Source organism: Phyllostomus hastatus, unplaced genomic scaffold (genome assembly GCF_019186645.2).
Source record: "Phyllostomus hastatus isolate PE091 unplaced genomic scaffold, TTU_PhHast_1.1 phas_contig_209, whole genome shotgun sequence".
Classification (NCBI taxonomy): Eukaryota; Metazoa; Chordata; class Mammalia; order Chiroptera; family Phyllostomidae; genus Phyllostomus; species Phyllostomus hastatus.
This window is the reverse complement of record NW_025333735.1, coordinates 11,356,634-11,380,627: the sequence shown is the minus strand read 5'-3', so window position 1 is coordinate 11,380,627 and position 23,994 is coordinate 11,356,634. Positions and strand designations below refer to the sequence as shown.

Below are 23,994 nucleotides of genomic sequence, written 5' to 3'. Positions count from 1 at the left end.
TGCTCTAGGTATGGTTAATAATTGTGAGTTTACTGTCATTTTATTATACATGTTTTTTATCTTCTTTTTCTTAGATAAGTCCCTTTAACATTTCATAAAATAAGGGCTTGGTTGTGATGAACTCCTTTAACTTGACCTTATCTGAGAAGCACTTTATCTGCCCTTCCATTCTAAATGAAAGCTTTGCTGGATAGAGCAATCTGGGATGTGGGTCCTTGCCTTTCATGACTTGGAATACTCCCTTCCTGCCTGTAAGGTCTCTTTTGAGAAATCAGCTGACAGTCTGATGGAAACTCTTTTGTAGGTTACTGTCCCCTTATTTCTTGCTGCTTCTAGGATTCTCTCCTTCATTTTTACCTTGGCTGTGTAATTATGATGTGCCTTGGTGTGTTCCTCCTTGGGTCCAACTTCTTTGAGACTCTCTGAGCTTCCTGGACTTCCTGGAAGTCTATTTCCTTTGCCAGATTGGGGAAGTTCTCCTTTATTATTTGTTCAAATAACTTTTCCACTTGTCGCTCTTTGTCTTCTCCTTCTGGTACCCCTATAATTCAGATGTTGGAACATTTAAAGATGTCCTGGAGGTTCCTAAGCCTCTCCTCATTTTTTTGAATTCTTGTTTCTTCATTTTTTTCTGTTTGGTTGTTTCTTTCTTCCTTCTGGTCCACTCCATTGATGTGAGACCCAGCTTTCTTTCTATCACTTTTGGTTCCCTGTGTATTTTTCTTTATTTCACTTATTGTAGCCTTCATTTTTTCATCTAATTTGCTACCAAAATCAACCAATTCTTTGAGCTTCCTGATCACTAGTGTTTTGAACTGTGCATCTGATAGGTTGGCTATCTCGGTTGCTCAAAAGGAAGGATTCTGGGGCTTTCATTTGTTCTTTTGTTTGAGCCATCTCTCTCTCTCTCTCTCTCTCTCTCTCTCTCTCTTTTTATTTGTTTGGTCTGGTTCTGCCAGTTGCGTAGAGGGGTGGAGCCTTAGGTGTTCACCAGGGTGGGGCAACCCAGTTGCTGCGTTGTGACGCTGTATGTGGGGACGAGGTCCGAGAGGGAACAAAGGTGCTTGCTCTGCTCTCTGCCGATTTCAGTCCCTTCCGCCACTTCCCCCAAGCAAACTGGACCTTTCTGGTGCTGATTCCCATGTGAGTGGGCTTGTGTACCCCATGGGTCTTTCCAACAACCTCTCCTGTGAGGCTGGGAGTCTCCGTGCGCCTCAACTCCCACAGGTGTTTTCAATCAGAGCCCCAAGGCTCTGTTTCCCAGCACTGGGATCCTGGGTTGAGCTCAGTGCCTTGCTTCACAATCGCTGCCTTGCTGGGTCTGCCAGTTGCCACCCCTCGGCCGGGGTTTGCCAGCTGCTGCTTGCGTGCCCAGGGTCTGCCTGCTGTGGTCTTACGCCCTGTCCCAACACTCTGTGCTGCGCAGCCCCTCTCCACCTGGCTTCCTGATTCCGCCCCTCTTAGTGGTCTGGATGAACGTGTCTGTTTTAACCCCTTGGTTGTCAGACTTCCATACAGTTCAATTTTCTGTCAGTTGTGATTGTTATTCTGTTTCTAAATTGTTGTCCCTATCTTAGTTATGTGAGGAAGCAAAGTGTTTTACCTATCCCTCCATCTTGGCCGGCAGTCCCCGTAAAATTACCTTTTAGATCATCACTCAAAATACATACAGATATGAAAAAACTTAAATAAAAATATTTTTTCATATATAAGCTATCTTAAAATATTCCGGTCCTGGCTGATGTAGCTCAGTGGATTAAGCATGGGCCTGTGAATCAAAGGGTTGTCAGTTCAATTCCCAGTCAAGACACATGCCTGGGTCGCAGGCCAGGTCCCAAGTTGGGGGCACCTGAGGGGCAACCACACATTGACGTTTCTCTCTCTCCTTCCCTTCCCCTCTCTCTAAAAATAAATAAATAAGATCTTATAATATTCCTATGAGTCTATAATGATTTACTGTACCTTAATATACCTTAAATAAGAATCTAGGAGTTTATCATATAGAATTAAAGAATATTATTTTATACATAAAGTTATGTGATGAGTCAAAAGTAACATTATTGGATAACATTAGTCTTTGTAATTCTGAATCTATGTCATTTGATCAGAATTTCTCATATGAGAAAGATGTGCGTATTACTTGTTAGGATTAAAAGCGAATTCATATCTGTGATGATTAATTTTATGGTAACTTGACTGGGCTACAGAGACATTTGGTCAAACAATATTTTGAGTGTAACCATGAGGGTGTTTCTGGATGAGGATAGTATTTGGATTGGTAGAATGAGTAAAGCAGATTGCCCTCTCTAATGTGGGTGGGCTCCATTCAACTGGGTGGGGCCCAGTTGAAGTCTTGAATAGAACAAAAAGGCCTAGGAGTAAGAAGTTAAATCTGCCTGGCTGACTGCCTTCATATTGGTATATTGGTTCTTCCTGCCTCTGGACTCAAACTACAATACTAGCTTTTGCTGGGTCTTGAGCCTGCCAACATTTCGACTGGAAGTACCATCAGCTCTCCTGAGCCTCCAGCTTGCAGATCTAGGGACTTGTCAGATCTTGTCTAGGGACTCCATAATCACAAGAACCAATTCCTTAAAATAAATCTCTCTCTCTCTCTCCACACACATATCCCTATTAATTCTGTTTCTTATGGGAAACTTTAAAAATATAGATTTTGGTGTTGAGAATGGTTCTAAAGGAAGAGAATTTTAAGGATGAGCTTTCTGAATTGATTATGGGGTTTCTGGAATTGACTCTCTAATAGGATTAGATAAGATGCTAATGACTGTTTCCAGCAGTAAGAAAGCACTGGTTGTATGTAGTGTGGCCTGGCAATAGAAATACGCAAAATATCACCATTGGATACTCTTAATCAACTCCTTGTAAAGAAGCAAGGAGCTAGGTGACTTTACATATGATAATTTCAAATATTTTTGGCAGGCCAACAAATATAATGAGATTGGCTGGTTGCTCCTAACATTACTGGACAAAATGGAGAAAGAAAATAGAGGGCTCAGGTGTTCAAGCACCTGCATAAATCTCTATATAAATGACCTGAAAGCTTCTATATGTACCCTAAAGGAAAGTCTTACCTTCTGGAGCCACATGAATGAAATTCCTAAAAATCGGACCCAGATCTTGTCCTGTGACTGGCTGAATTACAGTGCAGGTTGAACTGTTAGCCATGTGGTAACAACTGTGCTATTAAAGTGAGAGCATTGATTAGGAAGAAATGGGATCCTGAAAGAATGTGGGAAGACCCTGATGAAGCTGGAAACAATGAGCCTCAAAATTCTAATAAGTCTACTTTGCCAGTGGAAGAGGCCTATCATCTGAGTGGATTAACTCTACGTTACCTGCAGAAACTAATGGGCTCCCCTGAGGCAATTGCAACATAAGACAATGCTGATTTTCCTTAGGATCCATCCTTAGCAACTGTCTTTGCCTATAATGTAGCAACCTTCTTCTCCACAACCAGATGAGGGTCCTAGAAGGCCCCTAAGGGTGGGGTATAAAGTATGGCCCATGAGGAGGTACACTATACTTCAAAAGAACTATCTCTGTCTAACTTATACAGATAGAAATTTGTGGAACATGTGTGGAACTGAATATTAAGGAACTGGATATGGATATAATTATCCCATATGTCAGGAACATAAAGTTGGATTGGACTGAATTTATTGATATGGACTTCCGAGGGAGAGATTTTACATTTAATGTTGCAGTTTGGGATATTTGGTTGGTTGGTTGAAACATGAACCAAAAGGTAGCCCACGGTGAGTGAATTGGAAGTGTTGGACCTTCCTTGCTTTAATTTAGAGATCTTAATGTAAGAAATGTCTAAACCTGTAGAGAAGTTTTATTAGAGTTTATTTGAGCCAAACTGATATGAACTGGAGAGCATGATCTCAAATGCTCCAGGGAATAACAGTTTTGCAGTTTCCTTTATGCATTTGAAGTTAAGAGAGTAACATAAGGAAGATTGTTATATGGGGGTGGGAAAAAGCAAGGTGGGGATTGGATTATAGGATAGTTAAAATTATGTTGTTTCTTCAGGGTTAATACCCCCCTTCCAGGGTAATTACGTCTCATTTTTCAAAAGTGTATTAACCTATAAGAACAATGGACAGGACTGGCTTAAACCTTTTACTAAAGAAGTTATAAACCTGGGGCATGACTATCCACAATAACCTGCCCAGTTAGCAATTTATGATCAGATGCCCATGAAGTTACTTTCCATGGAACCCCCTCTCTTTTTTTCATCCACAGAGGAAAGGATTCAGAGGCTTAGGAAGATTAGAATGTTATTTTGGATTTACCATTTAAGACATACTCACCCACCCTGGACAGGTCCAAAAGACATACTTTTCACATTAACTGTGAGAAATAAATTTGTGAGGACAGCACCAACATCCTTGAAGAGCTCTGTGATTGTTTTTCTCTGTAGGCCAGACCTTGCATTGGAAAGAGCAGTCACTGAATTGGGAAACCTAAATACAAGGGAGTAATTGGAGCTCAGGGTGGCAGGGGCCAACTGGTGGCACTCAACCATCAAAGGCAAGGTGGGAGTGGTTACCAAAACAGACAGTAGAGTCAAAGCAGCCATCAAAATAGTCTTGACTTGGTCAGATCTGTGGCATTGGCTAGTTGATCATGGTGTCTGTAGATATGCAATAGATAGGAAGTTTATTAAATTATTACTCGATCCGTATAAACATAAAAGTTTTAGGTCAAGAGAATAAAAGTCTATCCTGAATCGTAAAAACAGAGAGTCACAACCCCTTAACCAACTTCTAGACTTGAGCCAATTTATAGACCTAGAATCTCTTAAATGAAGGGAGGCCAACTCTGGTACACTGCCAAAAATTTATTCTCTTAATCATTCTCCCAGCCCTTTTCCCAGGGTAACTGTGTATTGGGGAAAAGGAAATGATCATACATTTTGAGGACTACTGGATACTGGCTCTAAACTGATTCTAACTCTAGGAAACACAAAACATCACTGGGGTCTACCAATCAGAGTAGGGGCTTGTGGAAGTCAGATGATAAATAGAGTTTTAGCTCAAGTCTATCTCACAATGGGCCCAGTGGGTTCCCAGCCCATCCTGTGGTTGTTCCTTCAGTTCTAGAATGCATAATTGGGATAGATGTACTCAGTAGCTGGTAGAGTTGCCACATTGGTTTCCTGACTTATTCAGTAAGAACTATTATGGTAGGAAAGACCAAGTGAAAGCTACTAGCACTTCTACCAAGGAAAATAGTAAACCAGAAGCAATACTGCATTCCTGGAGAGGTTGCAGAGATTAGCACCACCATCAAGGACTTGAACAAATGCAGAGGTGGTTATTCCCACCACATCTCCATTCCATTCACATATTCAGTCTGTGCAGAAGACAGATGGGTCTTGGAGAATGACAGTGGATTATTGTAACCTTAACCAGGTGGTGACTGTAATCACAGCTGCTGTATCAGATGATGTTTCATTGCTTGAGCAAATTAACACATCCCCTGGTGCCTGATATGCAGCTAATTGATCTAGCCAATGCTTTTTTCTCTCTCCCTGAGAATCAAGACCACCAGAAGCAGTTTGCTTTCAGTTGGCAATGTCAGCAATGCAATTTCAACTTCAGGGGTATATCAACTCTCTAACTCTGTGTCATAATTTAGTTTGCAAAGATCTTGACTGCTTAACCTGCCACAAGATATTACATTACATTACAATGATAATCTTATAGTGAGTGATTGGCTTTAGTAAGCAAGAAGTAGCAACTACTATAGATTTGTTGGTAAAACATCTGTGTCAGACGCGGGAAATAAATCTGACAAAAGTACAGGGAGGGGCCTTCTATCTCAGTGAAGTTTCTAGGGATCCACTAGTGTAGAGCAATTTGTTACATTTAGCCCCTCCAACTGGAAAAGAGGCAAAATACATAGTTGGTCTTTGGATTTTAGAGACAAAGTCATCCCCATTTGGATGTATTACTCTGGCACATTCACCAAGTGACCTGAACACTGTTAGTTTTAAGTGGGGCCCAAAACAAGAGAAGACTCTGCAACATGCTCAGCCATGCAAGCTGTTCTGCTACTTAGGCTACATGACCAAGCAGAGTCAGTAGTGCTTGAAGTGTCAGTGGCAGATGGAGATGCTATTTGGCAGGGCCCTGTACGTGAATTATAGCACAGGGCATTAGGATTTTGGAGCAAATCCTACCATCCTTTGCTGATAGCTACTCCTTTTGAAAAACCACACTTGGCTTACTACTGTGCCTTAGTAGAGACTGAATGATTAGCATGGGCTGCCAAGTTGTCATGCAACCTGAGCTGCCCATCGTGAACTGGGTATTATCTGACCCACCTGCCATTAAGTTGGGTGTACACAGAAGCACTCTGTTATCAAATGGAAGTGGCATATAGGTGATCAAGCCTAAGCTGGTGATGAAAATATGAGTAAGTTGCATGAAGAAATTGCCTGAATGCTCCTGTAAATGGTCCCCATGCCTGCTACACTGCTCTCTTTCTCAGTCTGTACATGTGACCTCATGGATAATCCCCTATGATCACTGAGAGAGGAAGAGAAGACTTTCCTGATTTATAGATGGTTTTGCATGATATGCGGGTGCCACTGGAAAGTGAACAGATACAGAAGTGTATCCCCTTTCTGGGACATCCTAAAGGACAGTAGTGAAGGAAAATTGTTCAAGCTGGCAGGACTTCAAGCAGAGCACCTAACTTGTTCATTTTGCTTGGGACATGAAATGGCCAAATGTGTAATTATATACTAGTTCATGTGCTGTAGCTGGGACTTGGAAGGAACATGTTTAGAAAATTGGTGACAAGGAAATCTGGGGGAGAGGTATATGTATAAATTTGTCTTAGTGGGAAAACTGTGAGGCTATTTGTGTTCCATGAGCATACTGAACCAAAGGGTGGCCTCAACAATGGAGGATTTTAATAATGTAGTGGATAGGATGATCTGTTCTGTGGATACATGTCAGCCTCTCTCTCCAGCCACTCCTGACATCATCCAAAGGACTCATAAACACAGTGGCCATGATGGCATGAATGGAGGTTAGGCATGGACTCAGCAACATAGATTTCCACTAACCATGACCATTCTGTAGTGGGCTACAACCATGACTTTATGCCCAGTCTGCCAGCAACAGACACCAACACTGTGCCTTTGATATGGCACCATTCCCCAAGGTGATCAGCCACCTGCCAGGTGGCTGTTTGATTGCACTGGACCACTTCCATCATGAAAGGGGCAGCAATTTGTTCTTACTGGGCTAGGTACTTAATCTGGATACAGATTTGTCTTCTTTTCATTAATTTCTTCTGCCAAAACCACCACCCTTGAACTTAACAGAATGCTTTATCCACTGTTGTCATACTCCACACAGAATTGCTTTTAATCGAGAACTCACTTCCTAGCAAGTGACGTGAAGCATTGGGTCTGTGCTCATGGAATTCACTGGTCTTACCCTGTTCCCCAACAGCTGCATTGATAGAACTGTGAAATGGCCTTTGGAAGACAGTCACAATGCCAGCTAGGTGGAAGTATCTTGCAGGACTGCAGCAAGGTTCTCCAGAAACCCATTTATGTGCTGTCCTTCATTGAATATGAATTTCTAAAACATTTTTAAATGAATCTATCATGTTAGCCTTAAAGCTATTAGTTTCATTCCTACACTTCTAAGCTACTTGGAAAACTGAACTAAATTTTATGTTTAAGAAATTAAAATAGAATTTTATCATTTGTTTAAAAAGCATTGATATTTACATTGATATTTATATATTCTAGGCATTTACACTGTTTGCTACACATTTCTTGGAACTATGCCATCTAGATGTCCTGTATCCCAATGTAGAAAACATGCATTTTGAAGTTCAACATGTAAAAAACACCTCAAGAAATAAAGGAGCAATCTTGTATACCTACAGACTTTCTAAGGGATTCACAGAAGAAAAAAATTATGGTATTTATGTAGAAATTATATCTATACACTGAAAGTCTACATATTCTCATAAGACAAAGCTTCTTCTCTCCTTTATTTGGCTGTCAACTAAGTACTTTGTCATTCTTTTGAGTGCTTAAATGCTCTAAGACAGTTTTCTATGTAATTTTATATGTATTAAGCTTATTTTAAAATGTATACTAACCAGTAACTATGTAGAATTATAACATATAAAGACCCCAGAAGTATTGATATCTATCCTTAGAAAAATAGTTTATATTTGCAAGTTATATAATGAATTGAATGTTATATATTCCTTACATACTCTTTCAGTAGTAGGTTCTTTCTCTATGTTCTTCAGAGTCTGGAAGCTTGATAATTAAATCTAAATGGGGTAATATACCCCATTTTAGACATTTATAAACTTGATTACATTTTCTATCTGTGTTATTATTTGACATGTGTGAAATCTCATGGATACAGAGAATTTTCAATTGACTTATACATATAAAGTTCCAAAAATTATTTTTGCAGTAAATGTGACACTTGGCAGAGGCAAAAAAAACATTTTTTCCATTTGAAATAGGAAATCAAGTGGATAGCTTAATTTGTATCAGATGTTTAATCTTTATAAGCTTTAATTTCATCTGCTAAATGGGAATAATTTTCCAGATATATAGGCTTGTGAAGATTGAATGAATTATCATGAACTTCCTAGTATAATGCCTAGCAATTATTACTTCTGAGTAAATATTAGTGGGCTTCTATTGCCTCTAGAGCAATAAATGTGATAAATTATTAGCACACAGTAGTAAGTATATATGGCATTCATACAATGTAATAAAATTAAATTCTGAGAACTTGAAGACTACTAGTTGGTACTTGGAATTTGCATGAAGAGTAGTAACCTACCATTAAAGCTTCTGAGAAATTCCTCCCTCATTGATCTGCTAGATAGAGGAACATTCAGCTATGTTTACATTCACCTCTGTTCCACAGAGGAACATCTCTGTGGCTAAACATTGTCCTCCCTTGCAAAACCCATATATTCTTTGACCTTCTATTAACCAACTGCATTTGTAGTTGCAATTTTAATGTTATTACTATTATTCAGTTTTCTTTTATTATGCAATTTTCTAATTACCTCTTTTCCTTTCCCTAACATGTTTTTTTGTGCCTCAGAGGTATCTTGAGAGGTAATTGATATAATTTGCCTAACATGTCTTGGACATATAATTAAATCTAATAATTGGTAAGTTGGACTTTGGAAAACTTAATTTTGAGAATTGTCAAGTAGTTTAGAAATGTCTGGGAGGGAAAGTTTAAATCTGGAAAGAGAAGATTAATACTGGTTAAAAGAAACACTGATACTAGCAATAATAATATTGAAGCCCCATCATTGTTTATAATTTTAGGGTTAAAAGCTGCAGAGGTGTCATCACTCCCACCATCAATTGTCTTGGATGCCAAAGAAATCACAGCTCAAATTACCAGACAAATTTTGGTAAGAAACTTTTTAGCAATAAGAATCATTTTTTGAATTCAAGAAAACACTTTTAGTGTACATGTTTATAATGGCCTTGTATCTAAATATGTAATAATTCACATTAATAGTTAAAATATTTAAAATAAAAACCTAATATCTAAATAAAGAAAATCCTCTTCTTAAAATTTTTGGTTTAATTCAAGATTTTCAGTAAATCAACTAATATGAGACAAAAGTTAAACAGTAAGTTCCTACAGTACTTACTGCTACACTAACTTTCTGATGAGAAAATAAATCTATATAAAGTATGCATTAAAAGTAAAAATCACTATGTACAACATTTTAAAATCCTTTTCATAGTTTTCAAAGCTCTACTATCTATTATCATATATAAACCTCATAACTCTTCATGAAGCAGTTACATCTAATAAATGATGAAAAAAAGTTACTAGTTTTACTCACATTTTTACAAATGAGGTTCATAGAGGTTAAGGGATTTGCTAGGAAGCAGTAGCTCCAAAACTGAATTCACAGCTGTTGGGTCAAAATTTGGAAATCTTTTTTCTTTTTGTATCAGGTTGCTTTATATTGTTTTAAGAATCCAGCATTTAGTAAACTGATCTAGGTACAGTATGAGATGTTCTACAATAGTAATAGTTTCCTATGTCTTTCACATTTTCTTAATCTGCCTTCAGTTTTTAATGCATTCCTTCAGTCTTTTCAGTTCCTAGACTGTCTTTTTGAGTTTACTTTCCCAATTAATGGCACTTGAATCCCTTCATCCATAATTTTGACAGTGCTCTTCTTCTGAAAACCCCTCCAATTGGGGGCAACTTCTTCAATAATCGTGCAGGCTTTGGCTTTTCCAATGATGCTCCAAATATACTTGCAGCAGGCTAACGTTATTTGATAAACTATATTCTAAGATGGACACTTTAACCTTTGGAATTATAAGGTTATTAATGTACATATTTAATGTAGTGGTGTTTTTGTTTTCCTCAGAGAAACTGTTATCTTGGAAGCACACAAATAAAGTATTATATAACTGGAAATAGTTTTGTACCCAAAGTTGTTGAAGGTGAACAAAAATTAACTTCTGTTCTCCTTTAAAAAAAAAGGCTAGCTTTTCCACTATAAATTCACATAGTTTAACTTTAGTTTAATATTTATTAGCTTTTTCTACCATTATTTTGATGAGTATGGTTTCTTTAGTAACTCTTTCAAAACATTTCTGTTGTTCCTAAGCCCTCTGTGACCTCACTCTCTACAAGGAATTCACCTCCTTTAATTTTTGAAAGACTTGAAGTCATCTTGATGAGTTCTAGAATCTTTTCCCCTTCAAAATTCTATTTTGGAGTTTTCTTTTTTCACCCATTTCTCTTCCTCTTATTTCAGAAGAAGAGATTATCTTTCAGCCTGTTTAACCATTCTACTGTCTCTCCAACCCTGTTAAGATGTTACATCATCGGTTTCCTTTCTTCACCTTGGATCCTTTGTATTTTTTAGAATGACTTTTCTTTTTCTATGACTGTTCTTAGATTTTTTTCTAAGAAGTTCTTTTTTTTCACCTTACTTCCCAAACTATATTTCTCTTCATTTTACTGCCAACTTCTCAAATGTAGCTTCTTCCATCACTCATAAACTGGATCTTCCTGTTGTCACTCTACTGAAAGTTTCCTCTTATATATGAGGCAATAGTAAAATCTTCTGGCTTTTTTTTTTTTCCACTTCTCTTTCCTGGTCTCTCTGTGGCATTTGGCACAATCATTCTTCCCTTTTCATAATTCTTTCCTGCTTTGATTGCTGTGGAATTGTTTTCCCCTGGATGTTTTCATTCTCCTACATCTTCTGTTACTTCTTTCCCTTTTTGATCAGTGCTTTTTATCATTCCACTTATCAAATAAAAGTATTTCTAAGGTTTTGCCCTGTTTATTTAAAAGTCTATCTTTTGTGATCTCATTTTCTCTTCAGCTTCCATTTTTATTTCTTATTGACTCTGAATCTATATAAGGATGGGGCAAAAGTAGTTTTACTCTGCCATTGTGACATAATTTTGAGTTAATAAATCTATTGCAATAATCAACTTGCGTGTCTCTTTTGCCCCACTCTATTTTCTCCATATTTCTTGAAATCTTAATTCATGTTTGTATCCTTTAATAGGTCCAAAATTATATTTATTATCTTCTGTAAAATTTCATTTCTTCATTTTCAAGCCTTCCTTTGATCCATCAAAGTCATCTATGAATCCTGCTTCTTAATCACCTCTTATTAGAACTAGGTAGTGAGTTCTGTCTTTTCCAGCCTGATCTAAATATTTCTACCATATTATCTCCTAATGTATAGCTCTTATCATGTTCCCCTGCCAAGGAACTTTCAACTATTTCTTAGCCTAGTGTTAAAAATCTGCTATGATAATATCTCAAAACACAGTCCTAGGATTACTTATGTTAAAATCACCTGCAATATTGGGAGCCATTCCAGATTTTCAGCGGTCTCTTGTGGCACAGGAATGTACATTTTTAACTAGTCTTCAGATGATTCTTTTCAAATTTATTTGGGTGACATTGGTTAATAATACTGTGTATGTTTCAAGTGTTCAGTTCTATAATACATCATCTACATATCGCACTGTATGCTCTCCACCTAAAGTGCAGTTATTTCTGAACCAGTAGGGGAGGTCCTACCACTTGCTGCCCACCAAGCAAGTGTCCAGAGACAGAGTTCAGTGGGAAATAATCTTTTATTTAACAATCATATAATTTGAAATAATGACAAATTTCTGCTTCATATATGTGGGTAACAAACTTAAGGTGAAAGAAAAACAGCATGACGTCAAAAATAGTTATTTAAATATTTGTCATTACAACTGCTACATAGGTTCAAGATCTGAAAATAACATAAGAACAAAAATCTGTTCACAGTGCTATTATCACCAAGGTCTTTGGAAATAAAGGCAAGTGTCTGCTTCAAAGCCCATTTCCTCTAAGACACACAAAGAAAAATCACCCTGTCACCCTCTACCAGCTCAGTTCAAGATTGCACCAAGAACCTCTTTTTTTTTCCTACCCAAAACTATCATAAATGTGGGTTGCTGAGCTGGTCTCCAGTCTCTGTCCAGCTTCAGGCATCTTTCAGAGTCTGTGCCCCAAGGCTTCTGCTCACAGGCCCACCCTGGCCACTGTTGGCAGGCCTGCTGGTGGCCTTTGACACACACCTCGCGCCCTGCCCCCCGGGGAGGGAAAAGAACCAAATGATGCTTTGCTTTCCAGTACACTGTTTCAAATGTCCTCTCCCAGAATCCTATGTCCTTCCAAAGCCCGTGGGCGTGTCCAGCTTTCCAACCGATGAAGGCCAGTGCCTGCCATGTTTGCCTTTGCCTTTTTTTTCTGACAGCCATGTTTACAAGGGGTCAGAGTCTCCAGTCACACGTGCTCTGTACAAGCTCCCTTCTCTGGCGGCACCCTTCATTAGGAGGACAAACCACTTGAACCTTCAATTTTGCCTTGGGGTTTTCTCCCTGACCCTTTCCTCTCTTGGCAATTTGACTCAACCCGTGTGTTACATAGTTTGCCCTCCATCACCATATATTTGACTCTCTTTACTTTCCTCACTGCTCCCCTCCCCCTCTGATAACTACCTCCTGTTGTTTGTGTCCCTGAATTTGTTTTACTTTTTTCTTTCAGATGATTCTTAAACACACTAAAGTTTGTTAACTACTGCTGTATAATTTTCTTATGCTAACTACCCCAACTTTAAACAACATTGCTTAATTATATAACCTATTTTTCTGCCACTCTCAATTACTTGTCATTTCACTGTTTTAACCTGATTGCTTGCTTGCCTGCTTGCTTACTTTCTTTCTTTCCTTCCTTCCTTCCTCATTAACTTTTTTAAAAAGATTTTATTTATTTATTTTTAAAGAGAGGGGAAAGGAGGGAGAAAGAGAGGGAGAGAAACATCAATCGATTGGTTGCCTCTCATGCCCTTAACTGAGACCTGGCGGGCAATCCAAGCATGTGCCCTGAACAGGGAATTGAACTGGCAACCTTTCAGTTTACATGGCAGCATTCAATCCACTCAGCTACACCAGCCAGGGCTTATTTTTAATTCTTTGAAAATTAAATTTATTGGGGCAACATTTGCTAATAAGATTATATAAGTGTGTCATGCTTTTTAATGGGTCTGTTCTAGATGTTTCTTTCATCAAGAATGCCTTTCCTTCCAGGTTCCTCTATCAAGATTCATTCCAAATACCCCATCATGTTTAAGAGTTTATTGACCTGAGTGGAATTGAGCTCTTCTTCCTTTGAGCACTTTGCATTCTCTCATGGGACCTATCATAATTACATTAATCAGTTGCTTATAAACATGTCTTTCCATTGTGAGACTGATCTTGAGTTTCATTAACATGTCAGGTAGACATTTTTGTATCTCCTGTAGATATAAACATAAGATGTGGTATCCAGATTATAGATGATAATAGATGTTCGATAAATGTTTATTTAAATAATAAACTGATAGTTGATCAATGTATTAAATAGATGTGTAAATATATAATCATCTTATTCTACTCATGAAATCATATTTATTTTTCCTATAATGAAAGTAGAAAAATGTCTGAAATTGCCTGCTATTGAGAAAGAGTTGAGGGATTTTATCTCCCTTAGTAAAGGGAAGCTCACTAAAACTTTACATACTAAAGAGTTAACATTGAAAATGCTGATTCCCCTATCTAGCTCAGGCAGAGAAGTGAATGAAGAATTTTCCAGCAGTACTTCCAACCCTGAAATATTATTCAAGGACCAGATATCTAAAGGTCTTCCAACACATTAGAAAATTCCCATTTTAAACATTATTTCTTGGGTATCCTTAAGTAGTTTGTTAAGCATCAAGGCATAATTTTAAGTAGCTAACTATGTTGCTTATTTTTATGTTGTAATTCACCTGTCAGGTAATATTTTCTCTTAGATTCTAGCAGTTTTTATGTAAGAGTGTTTTTGAGGGACAAGCTGTTTATTGACGAACCATTCTTTCCACCAGTTTATCTGTTGGGGAACTAAAATAGGAGATTGCAGAATGGTAGCCTTGAATGACAATTAAAATTTTGAATACTAGATAGCAATGAAAACAATGCTGTTTTTCCATAGCTTTTTAATGAAAAAGTGTTTGTAGAACACAGCTCTAGTGGATTTTCTCTTACTTTTTGGTTTTGTGTTGAGATATTTGACCTATTTAGCAGACTTTTTTCATTGAAAGGTGGTTTTCAAGGATATAAAGATCTGTCATAAATTTGCAAATATTCATGTGAACTTTTATTCTCCAAAATAATATTTCTTTATTTCTTCTGTATATTCCTTGCTAATTGGATAGAACTGACTTATCTGAAGGGATTAGTTAACCCTTGGGTTCTACATTTCTATCAAAAGATATAGAAAATTACTAAATGTTTAATATGAGTGGATAGTAGTCTTATTTTAATTTTTATATGTATTTTTTCAATAACAGAAAAACCAGTGGAATACCCCTGAGATGGAAAGACAGAGAGCTGTGTACCATCTAGCTACTAGGCTAGTTCAGACTGCTCGAAACTCTCGGTTGGATCCAGACAGTCTGCGAACATATTTAAGCAGTCTCAAAAAGAAGTATGAAGCAGATGTTCCCAAGGCTGAGCAAATTTTAGGAAAGACTGAATAATAATTCATATTATACAAATGAAATTAAAATTCATTTTATATTTTAGTTAGCAACTACTTGATATTAATCTCAGAATTCTCATCCCCTATATATTCTGTATAAGAAAATGTTTGTTATTACTACCTACCAATGAGAACTATTTAAAGGGCTGATTTTTAGGACAAAAATCAGTGTGATGTGATACTTTTTTCATTTATGAAAACTTTTATTATTGCTTTAAATTTATACTTATAAAGTTAGAATTTAAAATGTTATAGTATTGGGATGGGAGTAAAAGAGAAAATTGTACTGCAACAACAATTTAAATAAAATTAAAAAAATAAATAAAATGTTATAGTAAATACCTTATTTTAAAAAAACAACTTCCTTTTTATGTCTGGAAACATACATGAGTTTTTTACACTCTATTCTGAAGCAATAATACCCTATGTCTCAGTAATTTTTTACTTAGTATCCCAAATTCTAACACTGGATGCTTCTGAAGTTAGTTAGAATGATACTGGGAATTTCAAAGTATTTTTTTGACATTCAGTAGAGTTTTAAAGGACAAAAATAAACAAAGGCTATTTGTAATGCAGAGTGTTTCTGGAATGGGGAGTCACCACCACAGACCCTTTCAGTTTTCCAAATGGCCAGGCTTGCCATTTTCTACTCATCAACCTCTTTTTCAGGTTTTCATTTTTGGCCATCTTTTTTAGGTGAGTTGACCATGACTGCAGAAAGGTAATATTGATTTGTTTACCTCAGTTCTTGACTGAGAGGGAACATTGCATAGAACTGTTTTTCCGTAGGCATGTGGCTACACCACCATTTTAGAATCTCCCCACGGGTCACTGTGGTTTTATAACTGGACAAAGAAAATGGAAGACCACCAGTTCAGTAACTGTAAAGAGCTGTTGTATTCTCAAACTCCTAATTTTTACAATTTCATCACAGTAGATGACTTATTTACATTATCTCAGCCAGGAGGCCAAGATAGAGAAATTGTTCTTTTCTTGGACAACTAAGTATCTGGAACTCAGGGAATACATTCAAGAATCTTCAGAATTCATACTAATTTGACCAAAAAATAATTTAGAGACTGGTTAGGGCCCTATTTTTTGTTAACATACACATATTTTATCTTACAAATTTATTATTAATATGTTTGACTTTATTAAACTCTTTTTCAGCATTCTAAGTACACATTAGTAGCCAGACATATTGAAAAAGTTATAATTTGAATGACATATATACTGTTGGAAGAGTAAATGTAAATTAGTAATGACATTTACATTTGATATATATTAAATGTCCTATTAGACTACTTATGTTCTCCATTCGTTTTCCTCTTTTAGGAAGAGTATTTGAATTTGACCATTAACTACATTTTAATTCATAGATTTTAAAATTAATTATATTTTATGCAGTCATTGCTGAAAGCAGATAACTTAGGCTTGTGGCAAATATCTAGAAGGCACTGAGGAGGAAGGAAGTGGGCATGACAGATTGTTGGGGAGGACAGGGAAAAAAGTGAGGAAGCCATAAAACACAGAAGAGGAACAGGCAATGGAAGAAAAACAGGCAAGCCAGAGACAGGTACAAAGTATTAAATACATTGAATATTATTTCCTGAATTGTATTAAGTTCCCTTTAGATTTAACCCCAATATTAGATTCCACCAGACTTCTAAGAAACTTTTCATCATTTAGAGCTTTTGATGCAAAAACTGCAGCCAACTGACTTTCTTTTATTTTAGGTTTGTCATTCTGACATAAAAATAGCTTTATATTTTCTTAAAATTAAGTTACTGGTACTTTTTCTTCAATAGTATTTTGTATAGCAGAAACTTCAAAAAGCAAAGCAAATGAAGATACAATTATCATGTCATGGTACTGTAGAAAGAGGTGAATACGAGGAAGACAGTCCATTTTTTAATTTTAAGGTTTATTTGGCCCTACTCTTTAGACCTCTTTGCCTTTGACTTTCTCTAAAATTATAGATCATTATCTTATAATCCAGCCTTTTAAGATAAATGCCCATAATGTTGTACCAAACTCCTTTCATTTCTACCTCAAAGCCATTCTTTTAGTCTGTTCTGCCTTTCTCCTTGTATAAAGTCATCCTTTTTAAAGTCTGGGAGTAAGGTATGTGAGAGTAGAGGAATAGGGCAGCTTATCCTCATGCATAGGAAGCAATGCATTTATTTTAAAACTTATATACAGTAAAATTAGTTTTTTGGTGTACAGTTTTAGTTAAATGGTGCACATTTATGGATTCTTGGAATCACTACCACAAGCAGGACATAAAACAGTTCCACTCCCCCTAAATAATTCCCTTAGTACTGTCTCTTCATAGTCAAATCCTTCCCTGGCTCCTAACTTGAACCCAGCATTCAATGGGAATGATTAAGTATTCTTTCCCTATAGTTTTTTTCTGGGATTTTTTTCCTGGAATGTCCAATAAATAGAATAATATATAGCATATAACCTTGTGAAACTGGCTTCTGTAACTCAGCATAATGTGTTTTAGAATTTATCCATGATGTTTTGCCTTTTTATTGCTGACTAGTATTTCAATGTTTGAATGTGACACAGTTTATCCATTCACTCATTAAAGAACATTTGGATTTCCAGATTTGGTGATTATGAGGGAAGCTGTTATAAACATTCATGTATAGATTTTTGTGTGAGTTTTAGTTTTAATTTATCTAGGTTAACTAGGAATGAAATAGCTGCATCATATCATAAGTGTATGTTTAATTTCATAAGAAGTTGACAAACTTTTCCAGAATGGCTATACTATTTTGTATTACCATCAGCCATGTATGAGAGTTCCAATTGTCTCACATGTTTTCTATACCAGATATTGTCATTTTGAGGGGGTTGTTTTAATTTTAGCCATTGTAATAGATGTGTAGTAAATAATTCATTTTTAAAAAATTAAAGCTATTCTGATAATTATTTATAGTAAGCAATGATTTTTTCCCTCTTTCCTAATTTTTTTTTAGCTTAACCCTTCTGGTAGCATATTTTTTAATCTTTCCTTTCATGCAGAAGTTTTAGAATAGGTTTTACTCTTAAAAACTACAAAAAAAATTAGTAATATCTACTATGGAACAGGCCACATACTAGGTGCTAGGGATACAAAAGATGTCTGATCTTGAGGTAGACTTTGCAGGTGTAGTAAAGAGGAAAAAAACCCCATGTATTAGAGTTGGAACACCATGTGATAAATGCAATAATAGAGCAACATAATAAAAAGTGTAGTGGAACAAAAAATTATACAATTGTGAGTCAAGGAGTTTAAAAGATAGTAAAATATATCAGGTATTCAGAAAAAGTGCATTTTTGATAGAAGGATTGCATATGTAAAAGCAAAGAGATATGAAACAGTAAGCTCTTTGGTTTAGCTGGGAGGTAGAGTGCATATGAGAAAGTGAAAGAGAAGATGAATCTAGGTGCTTTATATAAATTTCTTCTGTAGACCACTGAAGAGTTCTAAGGTGTGTGTGTGTGTTTCTGGAGGTTGGGAGAGGGTGATGGCGATGGAAGTGGAGGGATAACAATGAGATTTCCATTTTAGAAAGATCATCTGGGTGATAGCATGAATGATTGGGGAAGGGTGATTGAAGCCGTAGGAAGGAAGACAAGATTGTTTAAGAGACTGTTTTAGTAGTCCGGTGGAGAGTTGATCATTAAAGACAGAAGCAATGGGAGTAGAACAGATGTGTTGAGTTGGGCAGAGGAAAAAAGAAGCAGAGACTAGAGTAGCTGGTGGGAGAGAGAAGATAATTTACTTGCAAGATACTAAGGAGATTTAGTGACTGATTAACCAGCTTAGTGACTCATCCAATTTATTACTGAAGGAAAGGTGTTATGGGTTCAATTGCCCCCACCCCAGCCCCTGCACCTCAGAATGTGACCCTTTTTGGAAACAGAATAATTTTAAATGTAATTAGTTGAGATAAGGTTATACTAGTAGGGTGGGCCCCTAATCCAATACGACAGGTGTCCTTATAAGAAGATTGCCATGTGAAGACAGTATTGTAGTGATACCTGTATAAGTTAAGGAATGTCAAAGGTCCTTAGATGATCACCAGAAGCTAGAAAGAGGTGAAGAAGGGTTCTCCTACAGATTTCAGAGGGAACATAGCTCTGCTGAAACCTTGATTCTAGTTTCCAGAACTGTGAGACAAATTTCTGCTGCTTTAAACCATCCAGTTTGTGTTACTTTGTTATGGCAGATCTAGCAAACTAATATAAGGAAGAAAAGTTAAATGTGATTATGAGTGTTGATGCTATCAACCATGTTGAAAAATAGAGAAGTACTGGTAAGAATTCCATTCAGTAGTTCTGGAAATGTAGGTGCTGCTTCTTGTCCATTCTCTGGCATAGATATGAGCCTTGTTCAGTAAAAGTGATAACTAGACCAAATTCACTAAATTCTAACAGTGTTGAAAGTGTAAGAGGAGGAGGAAGGAAAAAAATGGATGGAAATTAGAGAATAAATGTAAAAAGATTTGCTGAGCTATTTTCCCAGACAAATCTCTTGATCTGGATCAGCAGTCTAGTGTTTCTTTGTGATCTAGACTAATGGTATTTTTAATACTTTCTTCATATTAACACATATTTTTAACCAAAATAATAACTATGTTTATACTACTATTAAATATATTCAAATGTTACACTGTGTGTACTATAAATTCCTATATACTTATTAGGTTATAATATGCTTAATCATATAATTCAGTGTAGTTTAATTAAGTATATAAATTCAATCCAATGATGCATTAGTACCTCACAGGAATGAAAATGGAAGAAAAGGAAAAGCAAGTAATCCAGTTGTTTTGTCACTTTGCTGTTTCCATTCTATTCTTTGGAAGCTTAAATTGCACAGCTTTTATTTTATCTTACTATGACATCAGAATGAATACTCTTTTCCTATGAATTGTTAAAATTGTAAAAAATATTTTATTGAGTATGCTATTATAGTTGTCCCATTTTCACCCCTTTATTCCCCTCCATCCTGTACCCACCCTCCCACCTGCATCCCCCTCTCTTAGTTCATGCCCATGGGTCACACATGTAAGTTCTTTGACTTCTCCATTTCCTATACTATTCTTAACTTCACCCTGCCTATTTTGTACCTACCATTTATTCTTCTTAATTCCCTGTACCTTTTCTCCCATTCTCCCCCCTCCACCTCCCCACTGATAGCCCTCCAGGTGGTTTACATTTCTGTCAATCTGTTTTCCTGTTCTAGTTGTTTGCTTAGTTTGTTTTTGGTTTTGGTTTTTAGGTTCGGTTGTTCATAGTTGTGTTTGTTGTCATTTTACTGTTCATGTTTTTGATCTTTTTCTTAGATAAGTCCCTTTAACATTGCATACAATAAGAACTGCGTGATGATGAACTCCTTTAGCTTGACCTTGTCTGAGAAGCACTTTATCTGCCCTTCCATTCTAAATGAGAGTGTTGCTGGATAGAATAATGTTGGGTGTAGATTCTTGCCTTTCATGACTTTGAATACTTTTTTCCAGCCCCTTCTTGCCTGCAAGGTTTCTTTTGAGAAATCAGCTAGTAGTCTTATGGGAACTCCTTTGTAGGTAACTATGTCCTTTCTCTTGCTACTTTTATGATTCTCTCCTTATCTTTAATCTTAGATAGTTTAATTATGATGTGTTTTGGTGTGTGCTTCCTTGGGTTCAACCTCTTTGGGACTCTGAGCTTTCTGGACTTCCTGGAACTCTATTTCCTTTGCCAGACTGGGAAAGTTTTCCTTCATTATTTTTTCAAATGAGTTTTCTATATCTTGCTCTCCCTCTTCTCCTTCTGGTACCCCTGTGATTTGGACATTGGAACGTTTAAAGTTGTCCCAGAGGTTCCTAAGCCTCTTCTAATTTTTTTGAATCCTTGTTTCTTCATTCTGTTCTGGTTGGCTGTTTTTTTCTTCCTTCTCCATACCGTTGATTTGAGTCCCAGTTTCCTTCCGTCACTGTTGGTTCCCTGTATATTTTCCTTTATTTTGCTTTTCATAGGCTACTTTTTCCTCTATTTTGTGACCATACTCAACCAATTCTGTGAGCATCCTGATTACCAGTGTTTTTTTTTTTAAGGTTTTATTTATTTAGTTTTAGAGAGAAGGGGAGGGAAGGAGAAAGAGAGGGAGAGAAACATCAATGTGCGGTTGCCTCTTGGGTGCCCCCTACTGGGGACCTGACCTGAAACCCAGGCATGTGCTCTAACTGGGAATTGAACCAACAACCCTTTGGTTCTCAGACTGACACTCAATCCACTGAGCTACACCAGCCAAAGCCTGATTACCAGTGTTTTGAACTATGTATCTGATGGGTTGGCTGTCTCTTCATCATTTAGTTGTATTTTTCTGAAGTTTTGATCTGTTCTCTCATTTGGCAATTTTTTTTTTTTTTTTTTTTTTGGTCTTGGAGAGCCTGTTATATAGTAAAGGGTGGAGCCTTAGGTATTATCCAGGGTGGGGCACCCAACTTTCTGTGATGAGGCACTATGTGTGGGGGAGAGGTCCAAGAGGGAACATAGCCATTTGCTCGGCTCTCCACTGGCTTTCAGTCCCTTTCTCCAGAGAGCCCAAAGCAGTTGGGCTCTTGTGGTGCTAATTCCCAAGTAGGTGGGTTTGTATTTGTTCTAGGACCCTGTGGGTCTCTCCAAAGAACCTTCCTGTGAGGCTGGGAGTTTCTCCTGCCACTGCAATCCCCACAGATTTTTACAGCCAGAGGTTTTGAGGCTTTATTTCTGTGCTGGAACCCTGGGTTGCGTGATCTGTCTCAGTCCCCAGTTATTCCTCCTGGTTTATCCACACGCAAATGTGGGACCACCTGCTCTGCCAGCCTTTATCTTGTCACATGTTCTCTCCACCCTGGCTGCCTGTTTCTGCCCCTCCTACCAGTCTGATGTATGTTTCTTTTTTAACTCCTCAATTGTCAGACTTCCATACAGCTTGATTTTCTGGCAGTTCTGGTTGTTTTTTGTTTTTAAACTTGTTGTTGTCCTCCGTTTGGTTGTGTGAGGAGGCACAGTGTATCTACCTATGTCTCCATCTTGGCCAGAAGTCCGAACTGTTAAAATTTTAATGGTCCTCAGATTACAGGTAGGCAGTGCAAATGTCTACTATTTGATAAAATCTATAATGTATCCTAAATTATGTACCCTAAAATACATAGTCCTGAGGTGGGGGACAGATTCTCATTGTGAAGAACTGCAAAGGCATAGCTATGTATGGTGACAGATGTTACTGACTAGGCTTATTGTGGTGATTGCTCTGCAATATATACAAATACTGAATCACTATGTTGTATGCCTAAAACTAATATACAGTATCTCTTGTCTTTAGGAGATGCATTCCAAAACCCCCAGTAGATGCCTGAAACTGAGGATAGTCCCAAACTCTATATATACTATGCTTTTTCCTATGCATACATACCTTTTTACTTAAAGGAAGCACTTTATGGCTTCTCTTTGGCATATCTGAATTACAAGCATCACTACTCTTGTATTCTGGGGCCATTATTAAGCAAGATAAGGATTATTTGAATACAAACACTGCGATACCATGACAGTCGATCTGATAACTGAGGTGGCCAGCCATCATGAGACTGACAAGTAGCTCCTACAGCCTGCATGTGCCAGACAAAGGGATGATTCACATCCCTGGTGGGTGTAGCAGGAGAGCACAAGCTTTCTCATGCTACTCAGAAGGGCAGGCAATTTCTAAGCTTATGAATTATTTATTTCTGCAATTTTCCACTTAATATTTTTAGTACGCAGTTGACTGTGGGTAACTGAAACCCTGGAAAGTGAAACTGTGGCTGAGAGGAGACTACTGTAATGTTGTATGTCAATTATACCTTGATTAAGAAAAAAAGAACTATAAAGGGTCTGAGATTTTTACCTTAGTTGCAGACCAGCTGGTTAGCTTACTACAGTTTGATGTTTGCTGTCAGAAGTCAAAAGAATCACTTCTTGGCCTTTTGGCTACAATCAAGTGTAGTATCTGTTCTTATTAGTTTAATAACTGTTGTCCTGGCTGATGTGGCTCAGTGGTTGAGTGCTGGGCTGTGAATCAAAGGGTCGCTGGTTCAATTCTCAGTCCAAGGCACATGGACCCCAGTGGGGGGCACATGAGTTGCAACCACACATTGATGTTTATCTCCCTCTCTCCCTTCCCTTCTCTAAAAAATAAATAAATAAAAATCTAAAAAATAGTCAAAAGACTTCTGGGCATAAAATAAAGGACTTGATATTAATGACTCAGCGTGCAGCTTGAGCATCATTGTGTTTATGTTGGTTCCGTCCTATAAGACAGTGAGTGGTCCGTGTAGATGTGCACACAGGGGATTTGTGTTATAGCTGAGGAACCCCAAGCTTGGGAGCTCCAGTCATTTATAATGAACTTGAAGCAAACATACTTGACCTTTTCTGCATAGGAAGACATCACCTCTGTTATACTACTTACTAAGCAAACCTGCCCTTTGCTTACAGGGAGACACTGTCTCTAGCTTTCAATGTTGCTCACTATACAGACATCCTTAAAATGGTCATCAGGAATGAAGCAGCCAGTGTCTTTACTCGTAGGACAGCAGAAACATGAGGGACACATGGAGAATTGTCTCCTAATGCTCATATTTGTGTTGTAACACTTTGACCACATAGTTATAAAGAGAAAAGTCTAGTACCCTAGATATTAAGAAAGAAAAGGGCTAAATGATTGTAGTAGAAAACGTGTGAAAGTGGTCAAAAGGTACAAACTTCCAGTTATAAAATAAAAGTCTTGGCGATGTAATGTGTGCAATGGTGACTATAGTTAATAATACTCTATTCTATACTTGAAATTTGCTAAGAGAAT

At 37.2% G+C, this 23,994-nt stretch overlaps 1 protein-coding gene and 1 pseudogene across 1 annotated transcript in view; both read left to right on the top strand.

Moving 5' to 3' along the window:
* Positions 1-15,135, top strand: part of MSH4 (mutS homolog 4) — a 73,686-nt gene extending 58,551 nt beyond the window's left edge. The window contains exons 18-20 of the mRNA XM_045835436.1: positions 7,802-7,976; positions 9,371-9,459; positions 14,947-15,135. Coding sequence (XP_045691392.1) covers positions 7,802-7,976; positions 9,371-9,459; positions 14,947-15,135 — 453 coding nt within the window. The remainder of the gene's footprint in view (positions 1-7,801; positions 7,977-9,370; positions 9,460-14,946) is intronic.
* Positions 15,136-23,103: 7,968 nt separating this feature from the next.
* LOC123816585 lies at positions 23,104-23,236 on the top strand (annotated as a pseudogene).
* The last annotated feature ends 758 nt before the right edge of the window (positions 23,237-23,994 follow it).